This window comes from Oncorhynchus gorbuscha, linkage group LG03, assembly GCF_021184085.1.
Source record: "Oncorhynchus gorbuscha isolate QuinsamMale2020 ecotype Even-year linkage group LG03, OgorEven_v1.0, whole genome shotgun sequence".
Classification (NCBI taxonomy): domain Eukaryota; kingdom Metazoa; phylum Chordata; class Actinopteri; order Salmoniformes; family Salmonidae; genus Oncorhynchus; species Oncorhynchus gorbuscha.
The window spans coordinates 86,216,802-86,237,073 of NC_060175.1; the positions used below are offsets into that span (position 1 = coordinate 86,216,802).

The 20,272-nt window shown below is 44.7% G+C and overlaps 1 protein-coding gene across 1 annotated transcript; it reads left to right on the plus strand.

Moving 5' to 3' along the window:
• Positions 1–9,158: 9,158 nt before the first annotated feature.
• Positions 9,159–12,336, plus strand: apex2 (APEX nuclease (apurinic/apyrimidinic endonuclease) 2). Its single transcript, XM_046337404.1, has 6 exons — positions 9,159–9,551; positions 9,777–9,860; positions 10,201–10,384; positions 10,559–10,702; positions 10,835–10,904; positions 11,042–12,336. Exons 1-6 carry the CDS (start codon positions 9,437–9,439, stop codon positions 12,227–12,229), a joined length of 1,785 nt encoding a protein of 594 aa, XP_046193360.1. The 5' UTR covers positions 9,159–9,436; the 3' UTR covers positions 12,230–12,336.
• The last annotated feature ends 7,936 nt before the right edge of the window (positions 12,337–20,272 follow it).

The following is a 20,272-nucleotide window of genomic DNA, read 5'->3' on the forward strand; positions in this document are numbered from 1 at the left end:
AGGACCTGAGCCCTAGGGCCATGCCCCAGGACTACCTGACATGATGACTCCTTGCTGTCCCCAGTCCACCTGGCCGTGCTGCTGCTCCAGTTTCAACTGTTCTGCCTTATTAGTATTCGACCATGCTGGTCATTTATGAACATTTGAACATCTTGGCCATGTTCTGTTATAATTTCCACCCGGCACAGCCAGAAGAGGACTGGCCACCCCACATATGCTCTCTCTAATTCTTTCTTTCTCTCTCTCAGAGGACCTGAGCCCTAGGACCATGCCCCAGGAGTACCTGACATGATGACTCCTTGCTGTCCCCAGTCCACCTGGCCGTGCTGCTGCTCCAGTTTCAACTGTTCTGCCTTATTATTATTCGACCATGCTGGTCATTTTTGAACATTTTAACATCTTGGCCATGTTCTGTTATAATCTCCACCCGGCACAGCCAGAAGAGGACTGGCCACCCCACATAGCCTGGTTCCTCTGTAGGTTTCTTCCTAAGTTTTGGCCTTTCCAGGGAGTTTTTCCTAGCCACCGTGCTTCTACACCTGCATTGCTTTCTGTTTGGGGTTTTAGACTGGGTTTCTGTACAGCACTTTGAGATATCAGCTGATGTACGAAGGGCTATGTAAATACATTTGATTTGATTTGTCATTTTTATTTCTTTACTTACCTATTGTTCACCTAATTTATTTTATTTATCTATTTTATTTTATTTTTTAAATTGCACTGTTGGTAAGTAAGCACTTCACTGTAATACCTGTTGTATTCGGCGCACGTGACAAATACACTTTGATTGTTGAAGTTCCAGTGATCCATTTATTGTCATGCAGGTGAATGAGGACCCAAAAGCGACTTGGCGAAAACAGAGTATTTAATCCAGAATAAACTTTACAAAACAAAAAGCATAATACTACACGTAAAGACGAGAACGGACTGGAGACTTGATCGAGAACTGCAGGTTGCCTCGGGAAGGCACTTGAACCTAGCAGACTCAGACACCTGCTCACCACGCAGCATCTGAGGGAAACACGACACGACAGGGCAAAACATAGACACAGCACGGTGAATTATAAATGAGGATCCGACAGGGCAGGTACGGGAAACAAGGAGAGAAATAGGGACTCTAATCAGGGAAAAGGATCGGGAACAGGTGTGGGAAGACTAAATGATGATTAGGGGAATAGGAACAGCTGGGAGCAGGAACGGAACGATAGAGAGAAGAGAGAGCGAGAGAGTGAGAGAGGGAGGGGGAGAGAGAGGGATAGAAAGAGGGAAAGAACCTAATAAGACCAGCAGAGGGAAACGAATAGAATGGGAAGCACAGGGACAAGACATGATAATAAATGACAAAACATGACAGTACCCCCCACTCACCGAGCGCCTCCTGGCGCACTCGAGGAGGAATCCTGGCGGCAACGGAGGAAATCATCAATGAGTGAACGGTCCAGCACGTCCCGAGACGGAACCCAACTCCTCTCCTCAGGACCGTAACCCTCCCAATCCACTAAGTATTGGTGACCCCGTCCCCGAGAACGCATGTCCATGATCTTATGTACCTTGTAAATAGGTGCGCTCTCGACAAGGACGGGAGGGGGAGGGAAGACGAACGGGGGTGCGAAGAAAGGGCTTAACACAGGAGACATGGAAGACAGGATGGACGCGACGAAGATGTCGCGGAAGAAGCAGTCGCACAGCGACAGGATTGACGACCTGGGAGACACGGAACGGACCAATGAACCGCGGAGTCAACTTACGAGAAGCTGTCGTAAGAGGAAGGTTGCGAGTGGAAAGCCACACTCTCTGGCCGCAACAATACCTAGGACTCTTAATCCTGCGTTTATTGGCGGCTCTCACAGTCTGTGCCCTGTAGCGGCAAAGTGCAGACCTCACCCTCCTCCAGGTGCGCTCACAACGTTGGACAAACGCTTGAGCGGAGGGAACGCTGGACTCGGCAAGCTGGGAAGAGAATAGAGGAGGCTGGTAACCCAGACTACTCTGAAACGGAGATAACCCGGTAGCAGACGAAGGAAGCGAGTTGTGAGCGTATTCTGCCCAGGGAGCTGTTCTGCCCAAGACGCAGGGTTTCTGAAAGAAAGGCTGCGTAGTATGCGACCAATCGTCTGATTGGCCCTCTCTGCTTGACCGTTAGACTGGGGATGAAACCCGGAAGAGAGACTGACGGACGCACCAATCAAACGACAGAACTCCCTCCAAAACTGTGACGTGAATTGCGGGCCTCTGTCTGAAACGGCGTCTAACGGGAGGCCATGAATTCTGAACACATTCTCGATAATGATTTGTGCCGTCTCCTTAGCGGAAGCAAGTTTAGCGAGGGAATGAAATGTGCCGCCTTAGAGAACCTATCGACAACCGTAAGAATCACAGTCTTCCCCGCAGACAAAGGCAGACCGGTAATGAAGTCTAGGGCGATGTGAGACCATGGTCGAGAAGGAATGGGGAGCGGTCTGAGACGACCGGCAGGAGGAGAGTTACCCGACTTAGTCTGCGCGCAGTCCGAACAAGCAGCCACGAAACGGCGCGTGTCACGCTCCTGAGTCGGCCACCAAAATCGCTGGCGAATAGACGCAAGAGTGCCTCGAACACCGGGATGACCAGCTAACTTGGCAGAGTGAGCCCACTGAAGAACAGCCAGACGAGTGGAAACAGGAACGAAAAGGAGGTTACTAGGACAAGCGCGCGGCGACGCAGTGTGCGTGAGTGCTTGCTTAACCTGTCTTTCAATTCCCCAGACTGTCAACCCGACAACACGCCCATAAGGAAGAATCCCCTCGGGATCAGTAGAAGCCACAGAAGAACTAAACAGACGGGATAAGGCATCAGGCTTGGTGTTCTTGCTACCCGGACGGTAAGAAATCACAAACTCGAAACGAGCGAAAAACAACGCCCAACGAGCTTGACGGGCATTAAGTCGTTTGGCAGAACGGATGTACTCAAGGTTCTTATGGTCTGTCCAAACGACAAAAGGAACGGTCGCCCCTCCAACCACTGTCGCCATTCGCCTAGGGCTAAGCGGATGGCGAGCAGTTCACGGTTACCCACATCATAGTTGCGCTCAGATGGCGACAGGCGATGAGAAAAATAAGCGCAAGGATGAACCTTATCGTCAGACTGGAAGCGCTGGGATAGAATGGCTCCCACGCCTACCTCTGAAGCGTCAACCTCGACAATGAATTGTCTAGTGACGTCAGGAGTAACGAGGATAGGAGCGGACGTAAAACGTTCTTTTAGAAGATCAAAAGCTCCCTGGGCGGAACCGGACCACTTAAAACACGTCTTGACAGAAGTAAGAGCTGTGAGAGGGGCAGCAACTTGACCGAAATTACGAATGAAACGCCGATAGAAATTAGCAAAACCTAAAAAGCGCTGCAACTCGACACGTGACCTTGGAACGGGCCAATCACTGACAGCTTGGACCTTAGCGGAATCCATCTGAATGCCTTCAGCGGAAATAACGGAACCGAGAAAAGTAACGGAGGAGACATGAAAAGAGCACTTCTCAGCCTTTACGTAGAGACAATTCTCTAAAAGGCGCTGTAGAACACGTCGAACGTGCTGAACATGAATCTCGAGTGACGGTGAAAAAATCAGGATATCGTCAAGATAGACAAAAACAAAGATGTTCAGCATGTCTCTCAGAACATCATTAACTAATGCCTGAAAAACAGCTGGCGCATTGGCGAGACCAAACGGCAGAACCCGGTACTCAAAATGCCCTAACGGAGTGTTAAACGCCGTTTTCCACTCGTCCCCCTCTCTGATGCGCACGAGATGGTAAGCGTTACGAAGGTCCAACTTAGTAAAGCACCTGGCTCCCTGCAGAATCTCGAAGGCTGATGACATAAGGGGAAGCGGATAACGATTCTTAACCGTTATGTCATTCAGCCCTCGATAATCCACGCAGGGGCGCAGAGTACCGTCCTTCTTCTTAACAAAAAGAACCCCGCCCCGGCCGGAGAGGAAGAAGGCACTATGGTACCGGCGTCAAGAGACACAGATAAATAATCCTCGAGAGCCTTACGTTCGGGAGCCGACAGAGAGTATAGTCTACCCCGAGGAGGAGTGGTCCCCGGAAGGAGATCAATACTACAATCATACGACCGGTGAGGAGGAAGGGAGTTGGCTCGGGACCGACTGAAGACCGTGCGCAGATCATGATATTCCTCCGGCACTCCTGTCAAATCGCCAGGTTCCTCCTGAGAAGTGGGGACAGAAGAAATGGGAGGGATGGCAGACATTAAGCACTTCACATGACAAGATACGTTCCAGGATAGGTTAGAATTACAAGACCAATTAATAGAAGGATTATGACATACTAGCCAGGGATGACCCAAAACAACAGGTGTGAAAGGTGAACGAAAAATCAAAAAGAAATAGTCTCACTGTGGTTACCAGATACTGTGAGAGTTAAAGGTAGTGTCTCAAATCTGATACTGGGAAGATGACTACCATCTAAGGCAAACATGGGCGTAGGCTTGTCTAACTGTCTGAAAGGAATGTTATGTTTCCGAACCCATGCTTCGTCCATGAAACAACCCTCAGCCCCAGAGTCAATCAAGGCACTGCATGTAGCACCCGAACCGGTCCAGCGTAGATGGACCGACATAGTAGTACAAGATCTAGATGAAGAGACCTGAGTAGTAGCGCTCACCAGTAGCCCTCCGCTTACTGATGGGCTCTGGCCTCTTACTGGACATGAATTAACAAAATGTCCATCAAATCCGCAATAGAGGCACAGGCGGTTGGTGATCCTCCGTTCCCTCTCCTTAGTCGAGATGCGAATCCCTCCCAGCTGCATGGGCTCAGTCTCAGAACCAGAGGAGGGAGATGGTTGCGATGCGGAGCAGGGAAACACCGTTGATGCGAGCTCTCTTCCACGAGCCTGGTGACGAAGATCTACCCGTCGTTCTATGCGGATGGCGAGAGCAATCAAAGAGTCCACACTGGAAGGAACCTCCCGAGAGAGAATCTCATCTTTGACCACTGTGTGGAGTCCCTCCAGAAAACGAGCGAGCAGCGCCGGCTCGTTCCAGTCACTAGAGGCAGCAAGAGTACGAAACTCTATAGAGTAATCCGTTATGGATCGATCACCTTGGCATAGGGAAGCCAGGACCCTAGAAGCCTCCCCACCAAAAACTGAACGGTCAAAAACCCGAATCATCTCCTCTTTAAAGTTCTGGTAATTGTTAGAACAATCAGCCCTTGCCTCCCAGATAGCTGTGCCCCACTCTCGGGCCCGGCCAGTAAGGAGTGAAATGACGTAAGCAACCCGAGCTCTCTCTCTAGAGTATGTGTTGGGTTGGAGAGAGAACACAATCTCACACTGGGTGAGAAAGGAGCGGCACTCAGTGGGCTGCCCGGAGTAGCAAGGTGGGTTATTAACCCTAGGTTCTGGAGGCTCGGCAGGCCAGGAAGTAACAGGTGGCACGAGACGAAGACTCTGGAACTGTCCAGAGAGGTCGGAAACCTGAGCGGCCAGGCTCTCCACGGCATGGCGAGCAGCAGACAATTCCTGCTCGTGTCTGCCGAGCATGGCTCCTTGGATCTCGACGGCAGTGTTACGGCGTCTGTAGTCGCTGGGTCCATTCCTCGGTCGGATCCTTCTGTCATGCAGGTGAATGAGGACCCAAAAGCGACTTGGCGAAAACAGAGTATTTAATCCAGAATAAACTTTACAAAACAAAAAGCATAATACTACACGTAAAGACGAGAACGGACTGGAGACTTGATCGAGAACTGCAGGTTGCCTCGGGAAGGCACTTGAACCTAGCAGACTCAGACACCTGCTCACCACGCAGCATCTGAGGGAAACACGACACGACAGGGCAAAACATAGACACAGCACGGTGAATTATAAATGAGGATCCGACAGGGCAGGTACGGGAAACAAGGAGAGAAATAGGGACTCTAATCAGGGAAAAGGATCGGGAACAGGTGTGGGAAGATTAAATGATGATTAGGGGAATAGGAACAGCTGGGAGCAGGAACGGAACGATAGAGAGAAGAGAGAGCGAGAGAGTGAGAGAGGGAGGGGGAGAGAGAGGGATAGAAAGAGGGAAAGAACCTAATAAGACCAGCAGAGGGAAACGAATAGAATGGGAAGCACAGGGACAAGACATGATAATAAATGACAAAACATGACATTTATAACTTTTCCCACCAAAACTATACATTCCTCAGTCCCATATTGTCCTGCACACTTCCCACATCTTAGAATCTCCCTCCTACACACTGCTGTGACATGCCCATAAATCTGGCACCTATAACACGGCAGTGTATTCGGCACAAAAGCTCTAACAGCATAACTCCCCACAGAATGTGCATCGCAGCAAATGGCAAACACCAGGAATCTTCAACTTAAATTGATCACCCTTCACACTTAACACTACCCCAGATATCACTCCCTTCTATGGTGCCATGTACTGAAATGCAAAGCAAGATACAGGTCTTTCCCCAAATTACGTCACATGGAGCACCTGCTCCCTCTAATCTGAAGAAACACCAACAAACATCACAAAAGGCCTGGTCCCACCCTCTTCAAAACTCCCACTCCCACTGGACCAGACATATCTTTATCATGACCATGACCATCGATGCAAGGCTCGGGCACCAAGTTCCTCATAACACCTTCTACCCCTTCCATTTCATCTCCAGAGCTCGAACTGGGGTCCGGCTCACTCTGTTTAAACCTGACACCAATCTTCCTCAATATACCCACCCTCTCCCTTGTTATTTCTAGCTTCAACAGATTGAAACCTATCCTCTGCCTCGCTCAATCTTTTCAACCTCCAATCCACCTCTAACCAATTACCCAACTCCTGAAAATATTCAACTTTTCCATGCCAAAATCCATTTTTAGCCTCCTCGAGAGACATGCTAGACCATGTACTCCCTCCACTTTTATTTTTATTTAACTTTTTTTAACTAGACAAGTCAATTAAGAACAAATTATTATTTACAATGACGGCCTACCCTGGCCAAACCCTAACCCAGACGACGCTGGGCCAATTGTGCGCTGCCCTATGGGACTCCCAATCACGGCCGTTGTGATACAGCTTGGAATCGAACCAGGGTCTGTAGTGACACCTCTAGCATTGAGATGCAGTGCCTTAGACCGCTACGCCACTCTCAGTTTGACGTTCCAAACCATCTAAAGATTGCGATCACTACAATGAATGGCTCAATTACTCCAGGACACGAAGGGTCCACAGAACGTCTCATGACCGCTCTATCACATATCAATCAATCAATGTTACAAAGTGCTTATATAACCACAAAGAGCAAGCAATGCCGATGTACTTTGACCAAAGACCGTACAGTATAAAGATAGACAAAAACTGCTTTTCCAATAGAAATCCCAGATCACACTTGTATGCGATGTCATGGCGACGTTGGCTAGCTAATCTCATGTGCAGAAACACGTCATCGGGTCAACAGTAACTGTTATCTCGCTCCAAACTGCGCATGTGCAGGCCGCCAAATCAAAGAAACTCCTTCGATAAAAAGTTGATTTTTACGAAAATGAAAACGTGTCAATTTGTCTCTTTCAAAAAAGCAAATCTAAGAAGGTAGTAGATGTGTTCTATGCTTCTGTGCTTCCCATTCTTAAGTTTCATTTTGCAAATTTCACTCTTAGTTGTGTACATCAGCTTAAAACAGCTGAAAATAAAATATTTTTGGTTATGGAAAATATATTTCACAGCGGTTTAGATTAGAGGTTCGACCGATTAATCGGAATGGCCGATTAATTGGGGCCGATTTCAAGTTTTCATAAGATCGGAAATCGTTATTTTTGGACACCTTTTTTTACACCTTTATTTAACTAGGCAAGTCAGTTAAGAACACATTCTTATTTTCAATGATGGCCTAGGAACGGTGGGTTAACTGCCTAGTTCAGGGGCAGAATGACAGATTTTTACCTTGTCAGCTCGGGAATTCAATCTTGCAGCCTTACAGTTAACATAGTCCAACGCTCTAACCACCTGATTACATTGCACTCCACGAGGAGCCTGCCTGTTACGTGAATGCAGTAAGAAGCCAAGGTAAGTTGCTAGCTAGCATTAAACTTATCTTATGAAAATACAATCAATCATAATCACTAGTTAACTACACATGGTTGATGATATTACTAGTTTATCTAGGCGGTGCGTATTTGCGGAAAAGGACTGTCTTGCTCCAATGTGTAAACATAAACATCAATGCCTTTCTTAAAATCAATACACAAGTATATATTTTTAAACCTGTATATTTAGTTAATATTGCCTTCTAACCTGGCTCGTTGCGTACTCTGTCAAGACTATTTCTTCCTAGCAAAGACAACCAACTTTCTCCAAACGGGGGATGATTTTTTTAAAACACAATCGTTGCACGACTGTACCTAACCATAAACATCAATGCCTTTCTTAAAATCAATACACAGAAGTATATATTTTTAAACCTGCATATTTTGCTAAAATAAATCCAAGTTAGCAGGCAATATTAACCAGGTGCAATTGTGTCATTTCTCTTGCGTTCATTGCACGCAGAGTCAGGGTATATGCTCCCAGGTATATATTACCTGGGAACATTGAAGACTCCTGTTAAAAGGAACCACCAGCTTTCATATGTTCTCATGTTCTGAGCAAGGATCTTAAACATTAGATTTTTTACATGGCACATATTGCACTTTTACTTTCTTCATTTTATTTGAGGCTAAATTGATTTTATTGATGTATTATATTAAGTTAAAATAAGTGTTCATTCAGTATTGTTATAATTGTCATTATTACAAATACATTTTTAAAAATCGGCCGATTAATCGGTATCGGCTTTTTTTTGGTCCTCCAATAATTGGTATTGGTGTTGAAAAATCATAATCGGTCGACCTCTAGTTTAGATGGTACAATGATTCTCGACACTAGGGGTGTCAAACTCATTCCATGGAGGGCCTAGTGTCAACTATTTTTTTTTTTTTTCCTTTCAATTAAGACCTAGACAACCAGGTGAGGTGAGTTCCTTACTAATCAGTGACCTTAATGAATCAATCAAGTCCAAGGGAGGAGCACAAACTGAAATTAGGGCGAACTACTTTAATTTTAGCAACCAGGTAATGGTAGAGTGATTTCTGCATAGTGCATTGGCTCCTATCTAGGAGTCTATCTTGTGTTTTTAGATTAAGAAAATTGAACAACTGAGGAAGAATTGTTCATTTCTCTCGTTGACTTCTCAAACCCTGGCCTGGTCTGCTTGGTTTGTTTTTGCAAGCTTTCCCGGAAGTGTAGCGATTTTGTGCCTCTGGGTTAGGAAACTCTGTCGAAAATGTTCTTATTCGATTGACGTACTTCCGGGTCACTTCCGTGTTATCCAGTCGTCACGTTTCAAGTACAATTTTTGGAAAGCAAATTGTAAAAATATGTGAAAAGTTGGTCACGAGTGTCGTAAAACCATGAAGATTGTCAGTTGGAACATTAATGGCATAAGAACTTTCAAGGGCGGAATTAAAAATGCGCTTGAGTCGCTGGATGCTGACATCGTATGTGTCCAAGAGACAAAAGTAACAAGTAAGAATTTTACGCGGGAGTGTCTACAGTATATTTTGAGTGACGAGTTGGCAGGCATGCTAGGGCAAACAGATTGGCACTCGGGCTAACTTGATAATGTAACGGAAGATATGATAAATATGTGATTGTGCAATACATGTAAGATTCTCTGCTACAATTTGAACTCTGACAATGTTACAACTAGGCTAGCTACTAATTCTGTCACCCTGGGTTTGTCTGTGACAGGAGACCTGCTGGATGAGAGGACTGCTATTGTTGAAGGTTATAACTCATATTTCAGCTTCAGTCGTGGACGCAGTGGCTACTCAGGTTGGGACCATTCATAATTTTCCAAAGTATTGAGCTTGAGGATCACGCAAGCTCAGATCATTTTCGTCTGAACAAAATAGCCACATAATCCCTTTTATATCAGAGAGCAAGACACAATGACCCTTGGGTCCCCTGAAACAGTGTCCCTGGTCTGTTTTTGAATTAGTTCCCATGGATTGCATTGGTCCATTAGTTCCATTATCACAAATTCCTGACAAAAAAAAGAATGACCCACAGAAATAGTATTCCGTATTAAAGGATGTTTTGAGTCCTATGTTCTCCCATTGTGCCATCACATTCCTACATTAGTATGTACCTCCCTAATCTGTTTATTAAATAGGAGTTGCTACTTACTGCAAAGACAGTGCCACCCCATTTGCTGCAGAAGAGGGCTTGACCGGTCTGCTGACCACCAACCACGAGGGGACCATTGGATGTTATGGTGACTCGAGTGAGTTCTCCAGTGAGGAGCTGCAGCTCCTGGACAATGAGGGAAGGGCTGTTCTCACACAGCACAGAGTCATGTACGGAGGGAAAAAATAGACCTTTATCACATGATTTGTCCCATGCTATTCTTTAGGTTTTCTGAAATAATGTCATGGATTGGATCAATTGTTAACCTGTTGTGGCACTGAAAAGCCATTGTGTTTCCCCAATGATCTGAGTGTTTCTTTGTGTGTCCACTTGCTTTTTCACAGGTGTGAAGAGACACCTGAAACAGTCACGGTTATCAATGTATACTGCCCACGAGCTGACCCAGAAAAGCCTGAACGTAAACATTTCAAACTGCAGTTCTACAAGCTGCTTCAATATCGGGCTGAAGCAATTTTAGAAGCTGGGAGGTGAGTGGGCTATATGCAGGAGGGCTTGGGTTGGGTGGGTATCATAATAGGGGACAAACCGATATGAGATTTGTTCAATGTGTTTTATTGGAAGTCTAAGTTCTCCTTGTTTTCTCTGACCGGTCCACCCAGCCGTGTAATCATCTTGGGAGATGTGAATACATCTCACCGGCCCATAGATCACTGTGACCCAGATTACATAGTAAGTGAAGTAATCAGAATTCTTTCAGGTGATAGGTTTGATGTCTTCATTCAGACATAAATCACATTTACTTTTGCGTTTTGACTTCTGTTTATTAATAGCTGATGATGTTACTTCTATCTGTTTACTTTTATTAGGAGGATTTTGAGGATCACCCCGGGAGGAAATGGCTAAATGGTTTACTGGTTGATGACAGTGAAGGGAAGGAGTATGAAAAAAACATTGAGGAGTCTGAGAATACGTCATCAAAACCCCTCCGCAGCGGCAAGTTTGTGGACACCTTCCGCCATTTTCACCCAACACGCTCCAAGGCCTTCACCTGTTGGAACACTATGACTGGAGCCAGACAGACCAACTATGGCACACGTATCGACTACATCTTCGCAGACCATCCCTTGGTTAAAATGGGGTTTGTGGCAGCAGACATCATGCCAGAGGTGGAGGGGTCTGATCACTGCCCTGTCTGGGGGAAACTGTGCTGCCCCCTCCTGTCCAGCGCCAAGCTGCCTCCCCTCTGTACCCGCAACCTACCAGAGTTCGCTGGCAGGCAGCAGAAACTCTCACGCTTCCTCGTCAAGATGGACCAACAACAACCTGCCAGAGAGGCTTGCAGGGACCCACTACCAGGATCTCAGGAGACTGGGGAGACCCGAGAGAACCTGAATCCACTGGGATCAGCAGGGACCACCTCCACTGGAATGAAACGGAAGTTGGCAGTGGAATCTTGTGTCCCAAAGAGCAAAAAGATTATGACACTGAAGGCTGCTACCCCAAAGCCCCAGGGCAACCTCCTAGCCTTTTTCAAGCCCAAATCCATACCTGTGGCCCCAACCAGGGAAGACCCTGTGAGTCAGTGTGAGAGGGGAGAAGAGAGAAATGAAGTGACCCCATCACAACCACATACCTTCAAGGGAGGACATTCTGCAGGACAAGATGTTTCATCAATTCCAGGCACGCCGTGCACAGAATATCCCCAGGGTGTCTGTATGGGAGACAAAGTCCATGTACCGGGCAGCAACATACAGGATGCCAGTGTCAATAGTCAAAACCAGGAGAAGGATGCAGCTCTGGCTTCTGAGGCTATTGTAGACCCCCCATGTCCCAGGAAGGGGGCTTCACTGGGTGGGTTCTGGAAGACGGTCCTGCGTGGGCCACCTCCACCGCCCCCCTGTAAGGTTCATGGGGAACCCTGTGTACTCCGCACAGTCAAGAAGGCAGGTCCAAACATGGGCAAGCAGTTCTTTGTGTGTAACCGCCCTCAGGGTCATGCATCCAATCCCGAGGCTCGCTGTAACTACTTTTCTTGGGTGGATAAAGGAAAATAGTGACTATGCTGTAGAAATGCACTGACATTTCCTCCATGTGGTGTTTTTATAAGCATTGTTAATCTGTTTGATATATTAGTCAAATAAAGACAGTTTTATAAATGTTTTAACTTCGCTAATGTATTTCACGTAATCACATTGGGGCCTTTCTCACCGTATGACAAGCATCCCAAAGATTCTGTTGGTGTGTGTTTTTACTACTTATGAAATTACAATGGATGCTAAACTTAGTCAGAGTGATCTGTTTCTCTTCAACTATAGTGCAGCATGAATATACAGTGTTTCTTTTCAGAAAATAGTATTCCTTGTGTTCTTTATGAACTCTAGATGGTAGCAGGTCTCAAGTATGATCATCATAGGTCTGCATCAATATTTCTACAATTATCTCAATGTAATTAATCATTTTATAGAGCTCAAATATGGAGTTGGGTATGCCAAGGTTTCATATCCTTCCTATGCTTATGAATATACATTTTTATTTGTGGTCTTTCAACTTTGCATGTCAAGAGCTGAGGAGGCTCTTGTGCAACCATTAGAGTCCCCAAATTATTTCTATTTCCCCTATTTAATTTACAACACAGTGCTGATGGCAGTAGTTTCCATTAAAATTGGTCACCTTACTATAGAAGTTCTAGGTAAGACGGCCCCAAAAAAGTACTATATTTTTGTCTGATGACAACTTCATTCTCAGATCAATATGTTTAATCAAATCAATGTTTTTGTCACGTGTGCCGAATACAACAGGTGTAGACCCCACAGTGAAATGCTTACTTACAGTCTCCAACCAATGGTGTGGAAAAAAGGTGTGTGCGTGGGTAAGTAAAGAAATAAAACAACAGTAAAAAGACATTTGAAAAAAGTAGCAAGGCTATATACAGACTCCTGTTAGTCAGGCTTATTGAGGTAGTATGTACCTGTAGATATTGTTAAAGTGACTATGCATATATGATGAACAAAGTACAGCCCCGTCGATGAGAATGGGGACGTGCTCGGTGCTCCTTTTCCTGTAGTCAACAGTCATCACCTTAGTCTTGGTTACATTGATCACTGTCGTTGTCGGTGATCAGACCTGCCACTGTTGTGTTGTCAGCAAACTTAATGATGGTGTTGGAGTCGTGCCTGGCCATGCAGTCGTGGATGAACAGGGAGTACAGGAGAGGACTAAGCACGCACCCCTGGGGAGCTCCAGTGTTGAGGATCAGCGTGGCAGATGTGTTGCTACCTACCCTCACCACCTGGGACGGCCTGTCAGGAAGTCCAGGATCCAGTTGCAGAGGGAGGTGTTTAGTCCCAGGATCCTTAGCTTGGCGATGAGCTTTGAGGGTACTATGGTGTTGAACGCTGAGCTGTAGTCAATGAACAGCATTCTCACATAGGTGTTCCTTTTGTCCAGGTGGGAAAGGGCAGTGTGGAGTGCAATAGAGATGACATCATCATTATTTAACTTACTTGATGAAACATCTGTAATATGTTAGGACACAGAGCTTCATTGTCTTTTCATTTAACATGTATCTATTTGTAGTAGGGAATTTGAAAACCTGCTGTAGGTAATAATCTGACTTCTGAATGAATATTCCCCCATGTACTCCTCATAGTGATGATCTTGTTGGTTGTGTTGTGGAACAGAACATCGCAAGGCCTTACTCCTACTTAGCAACTCCCAATACTTACAGTATCTGCTTCTACTCCCATGCAGTTTCTCTCTCCTCCCCAACCGAGCCCCCCCCAGACACTTCCTCTCGCAAGGAATGTGTTTCACTGTACATGTGCATGTGACATTGAAACCTGAAACTCCTCTCATGCAGTTCCAAACGAGACTCCTTGGCTTACCGGTATAAATTGGGACATAATGAGCAACACCTGTATCTGCAACTGAAGCATTTGTGCAGTATTTCGGCCATCATTCCCTGGCAGTCGCTGAGAGACTTTCTGTCTTCATTTAATAGACTAAAATATGGAATCACAATGTGTTTTTGGACCACATAATCAAAGATAGGCTTACAACATTACATTCTGAACGGTAGCTGTCCATGGTGCTGATATCCCATTGGCCACGGGCTAGCCCACAAAGTCCAACACAGGGTTCCAGACCTTTCTATCATGCCAATGTGGGCATGTTTGCTGGGATGTGTCTCACTGTTCAAAGGTTGACATAAAGCTTCCTATGACCTAGTTTTTTGTTCAAACTAATCTGTTTTGTATTCTAGGGACTACTGTGTAGACTGGACCATGTTTTTATGGACACACACACAATGGATTGTTTTTCCTGTACAGTGCTATATTTCTACCCTATAGTGTCCGGGCACCCCACTTTAAGCTCGTTGACCAAAGTGAAAGTCCAGCAACACTTGCTTTGTTCAAATGTACCTGTTTTGTATTCTAGGGCCTCTAGTGAGTAGACTGGACAATGGTTTTATGGAGTCACAACTGTTTTTCGTGTACAGTGCTAGTAGCCTATGTGCTGTATACAGAAATATTATTCTTTACATTTAAAACATGTTTCAAGGTCAAATAATGTAAATGTCTTAAATATGAACAAATATCAAGCATTGTTAATGTTTAGATACATTTTCTTTCATATCATAAATACAGGTTGTTGACACTTCTATTATGTGAGGGACTTTTATTCAATCAAAGTTCCATGATGGGAAAGTGTTTTTTTTTATTGTTGCGGACGAGACACCATTCATATTTTTTAAGTGGTCAAAGCAGACATGATGCCTACATTTCTCTGCCGCCTCTGGCTAATGTACGTTATCAGTTGATCTACTGTAGTTTATTGTATGCAATTGTTTCTAGAAGAAAGGTCCTAATCTATAGCTATCTGTTTTTTGCGATTTATAGACACAGTCAAAGATTTCTCTGGGATGATTGACGGTCGTTGTGTTTTTGTTGCTGAAATGTATCCCTGTTTATACCTTTAGCATACTACTAGTGTTTTTTTCTATGATCATGTGACCGTCACTATATATTATCAGTAAAAGGGAAACAAATTGCACTCCCGTAAGTATTTATTTGGACAGTGAAGCTAAAATGTTTTAAAGTAACTGTCCAGTGTTTCCAGATTTCTATGAAATATGACCAATTAATTACAATAAGTGAAATAGTTTTCCTTTAAAAAAAAAAGGTAAATAAGTATGTTTAAAAAGCAGCAGTTCTGTGTTGGAATGATGTGGGCATACCCAAACAACAGAATGGTGGGCATATAGCGGTCATTAAAGATATTAACATGGGTATACCGCTGATCCTCCTCACGAGGATGACATCATCAATATGAATTTTACAAAGTGAGATTTTCACTCGACACTTTACTCGTTACTTTAATTTGTCTACTCCAGCATTTTGGATGTGAGATCAAAAGTAGCCACCCTTTGCCTTGATGACAGCTTTGCACACTCTTGGCATTCTCTCAACCAGCTTCACCTGGAATGCTTTTCCAACAGTCTTGAAGGAGTTCTCATATATGCTAAGCACTTGTTGGCTGCTTTTCCTTCACTCTGCGGTCCAACTCATCCCAAACTAAAATCAAATCAAATTTATTCATATAGCCCTTCGTACATCAGCTGATATCTCAAAGTGCTGTACAGAAACCCAGCCTAAAACCCCAAACAGCAAGCAATGCAGGTGTAGAAGCACGGTGGCTAGGAAAAACTCCCTAGAAAGGCCAAAACCTAGGAAGAAACCTAGAGAGGAACCAGGCTATGTGGGGTGGCCAGTCCTCTTCTGGCTGTGCCGGGTGGAGATTATAACAGAACATGGCCAAGATGTTCAAATGTTCATAAATGACCAGCATGGTTGAATAATAACAAGGCAGAACAGTTTAAACTGGAGCAGCAGCACAGTCAGGTGGACCGGGGACTGCAAGGAGTCATCATGTCAGGTAGTCCTGGGGCACGGTCCTAGGGCTCAGGTCCTCCGAGAGAGAGAGAAAGAGAGAATTAGAGAGCGCATATGTGGGGTGGCCAGTCCTCTTAAAACTATCTTAATTTGGTTGAAGTCAGGTGTTTGTGGAGGCCAGGTCATCTGATGCAGCACTTCATCACTCTCCATCTTGGTCAAATAGACCTTACACAGCCTGTAGGTGTGTTGGGTCATTGTCCTGTTGAAAAACAAGTGATAGTGCCACTATGCGCAAACCATCGCTGCAGATGTATCGCTGTAGAATGCTGTGGTAGCCATGTTGGTTAAGTGTGTCTTGAATTCTAAATAAATCACAGACAGTGTCAACAGCAAAGCACCCCCAGACTATCACACCTCCTCATCCATGCATCACGGTTGGAACCACACTGTGTCTCACAAAAAGACATGGCAGTTGAAACCAATAATCTCAAATTTGGACTCATCAGACCAAATGACAGATTTGCCCTGGTCTAATGTCCATTGCTTTTATTTCTTGGCCTAAGCAAGTCTCCTCATCTTATTGGTTTCCTTTAGTAGTGGTTTCTTGGCAACAATTCGACCATGAAGGTCTGATTCACGCAGTCTCCTCTGAACAGCATTTATTTGGGCTGCAATTTCTGAGGCTGGTAACTCTAATGAACATATCCTCTGCAGCAGAGTTAACTCTGGGTCTTCCTTTCCTGTGGCGGTCCTCATGAGAGCCAGTTTCATCATAGTTGGTGGTTTTGCGACTGCACTTGAAGAAACTTTCAAAGTTCTTGAAACTTAACGCATGTCTTAAAGTAATGATGGACTGTCGTTTCTCTTTGCTTATTTGAGCTGTTCTTGCCATAATATGGACTTGGTCTTTTACCAAACAGGGCCATCTTCTGTATACCACCACTACCTTGTCACAACACACCTGATAAAAATAAACTTTTAACAAGGCACACCTGTTAATTGAAATGCATTTCAGGTGACTACCTCATGAAGCTTGTGAGGTAGTCAGTCACCTGAAGAATGCCAAGAGTGTTCAAAGCTGTCATCAAGGCAAAGAGGTGGATACTTTGAAGAATCTGAAATATAACATATATTTTGATTTCTTTAACACTTTTTTGGTTACTATGTGATTCCATATGTGTTTGCTCATAGTTTTGATGTCTTCACTATTATTCTATGATTTTTAACAATTTTATTTGACCTTTATTTAACCAGGTAGGCCAGTTGAGAACAAGTTCTCATTTACAACTGTGACCTAGCCAAGATAAAGCAAAGCTGTGCGACACAAACAACAACAGAGAGTTACACATAGAATAAACAAACGTTCAGTCAACAGCACAATAGAAAATATTTTTACAGTGTTTAAATGAAGTACGATGCAGAAAATAGTCAAATTAAATTAAAACCCTTGAATGAGTAGGTGTGTCCAAACTTTTGACTGGTACTGTAACATATGAACAAGTCATAAGCCATGAAATGGATTATTAGAATTACAGGAAATTAGCTGCAGCATTTTTTTCTCAGCCTCACAGTGATTCTTGAAAGTCGGGACAATCATTGTCTGGCAGGGAAACTTGAATGTTTTCAAGACATTTACATTTATGGTAAGTTTAAGGGAAAGGTTTGTTTGGGGATTTTTGGGGTGGGGTTCTATGCCTGGAAATGCCCTTGTCTGGAACCCCAATTTCAAACTTTACAAATAAGTGTTCAAATTAGCCCTCTGTGGCTTTAAAGATGATTTATCTCAAAACTGTGATTTCTAAAAGATGTGTATGGAGATTTGGTCAACTCGTTCAGATTTGTCAGAAATCCTATATTAATCTGTAATGATAGATTTAAACAAACAATATTGAAATCCCCATGTTCCCAACCATGAACTGTCAACTCCATCTGCTCGATAGAATATGAATATTGTTTAAAATATGTTACATTTAATTAAGTTAACTAAATAAAGCAACATAAACTCTGTCAGATTTTTGTCTAGCTTCAACTCCGTCAGAGGGCTGATATATCTGCAAGATCTGATGGAAGGGTTGTGTTTTTATTGGAGATTTTCAAACGAATCAGTTTCTATATTTTACAAATGTTTAGTTTAGTTTATTTTATTTTTACAGTGCAATTTTCAACCGCAGTCCCTGGGCAGGTTATTAAAAACAATTACAATGTAGACAATAGCACCATATAACAAGCAAGACATAGCAACATAGGACAAGCAAGACATAGCATAGCATGTTTGTACTGAACTTACATTTTTTGAGGCAAAAATATGTCTGTTTTGATTATCTGTCGTCAACTCTGTCAGTGGCTTGTCAACTCAGTCGCTGATGGAGTTAATCTTTTTTTGTCAATTTTATAATAATATATTATAAAATTTACAATAATATATTTTAATCACTGTTCTGCAACATATGCTTTAACAATTGAAGTATTTGCTGTGCTAGAGCTCAGGGATTATGTTTGCGCTATAAATTTATACATTTTCATGTTCTAAATCTGTAGAAAAACATGCCAAAATGCTACCGAAATTAGCTCTAGAGAATTTAAAACAAAACAAAAAGAAGTTTGGAGATGTCATGCCCTGACCGTAGAGATCTTTTTATTCTCTATGTTTGGTTGGTCAGGATGTGACTCGGGTGGGAAACTCTATGTTCTGTGTTTCTATGTTTTGGCCGGGTATGGTTCTCAATCAGGGACAGCTGTCTACTGTTGTCTCTGATTGGGAATCATATTTAGGCAGCCTTTTTCCTTTTGTATTTTGTGGGTAGTTGTCTTTGTGTTAAGGTTTTCTTCCATCGAAGGAGAGGAGGACCAAAATGCAGAGGAGGAGGACCAAAATCCCCCCTTACCAAACCTAACAACACCCGTGCCCTAGCCCATACTACTCCGGCAAAGGCACAGTCCCAAAAGACATGGCGCACAGTCTCCTCCCTGCCACAAGAGGATCTTGGACAGGTGGGGGATTGCACCAAACTATACCGGTACATGATGGAACGTACCGGCAAGCACTTATGGAGGCTCAACCAATTCAGGTCCTTGAGCCTGTTGTCCAGACCCCGCGCCTGCACTCCCTCCCAGACCACTTCCGAGATGCCCACTACAGGCGCCGGACTCCCTGCCTTTCTGACCTCCTCGTACAGGTGCCTGTGATCTAAACCTACTCGGGCAACTTCAACCTCAGGGTGCACACGCAGCCACTTGGCCGCATGTGGCTGCATGACCAAAGTGCCACGGCAGCTGTTCCACCCGAGGACCCGTGTTAGACCACACATTTACGCTTCTCGCCTGATACGAGAAGAACACCCGCAGGAGGTAACCGGACGGGTGTATCACTGGATGAGCAAGCTCCGTTAACAAGAAAGAAACTAAAATTGTGTCCAGTTTGAGGGGGAAATGTGGTACCCCCCTACCTCCCTCCCAGATGGGACAGATCATGCGTGCCCTGGCGACCCACTCGCACCTGCCACTCCACATGAACTGACACACAAGCCTCACTAGAGGCCTCCTCAGACAAGCCGGCAATGGTTAGATGTACGCCAAATACAAAAGAGACGGCAACCTTTAGGACCAGGACTTTGCCCATAAAAGACAAATACCTAGCCTTCCACATTGCTAGCTTCCTCTGTACCACTGCGATACGCATGTTCCAGTTTAGCGTCGCTGAGCGAGCCGGAGGTCTCAAAATGGACCCCGAGAATCCTCAGCGCCCCCTCACAGAGAGATAACCCCCCAGGCACATCCGTTCTACCGCGCCATCTTCCGAAAAACTTGACGGAAGACTTTGCATGGTTCAGAACTGCTCCCGACGCTCGGGTGAAATCCCCAAAGATGGCAAGGGACCTTGTCAGGCACGAGTCCTTGCACAGCAGCAAGGAAGTGTCGTCGGCGTACTGCGTCATCTTAACACGCAGCCCACCACTTCCAGGGATCAACAAGCCTTCCACCCCTGTGTCTGCCCCAATGGCAGCCCCCAGAGGCTCCATGTACAGAACGAAGAGGAGAGCCGAGAGTGGGCACCCCTGCCTGACCACAGACGAGAGGTCAAAAACGTCACCCAAGTGACTATTTACATTAACTCGGCACCCCGCTCCGACATATAATGTACGAATCCATCCTATGAACTTCTCCCCAAATCCTAATCGACCTAACACTCTGAATAAAAAGGAT

Coding starts and splice junctions, on each gene's coding strand:
- apex2 (XM_046337404.1), top strand. CDS start 9,437: ATGAAGATTGTCAGTTGGAACATTAATGGCATAAGAACTTTCAAGGGC. Junction 9,861..10,200: donor TGGACGCAGTGGCTACTCAG/GTTGGGACCATT, acceptor TTTATTAAATAG/GAGTTGCTACTTACTGCAAA. Junction 10,385..10,558: donor CTCACACAGCACAGAGTCAT/GTACGGAGGGAA, acceptor GCTTTTTCACAG/GTGTGAAGAGACACCTGAAA.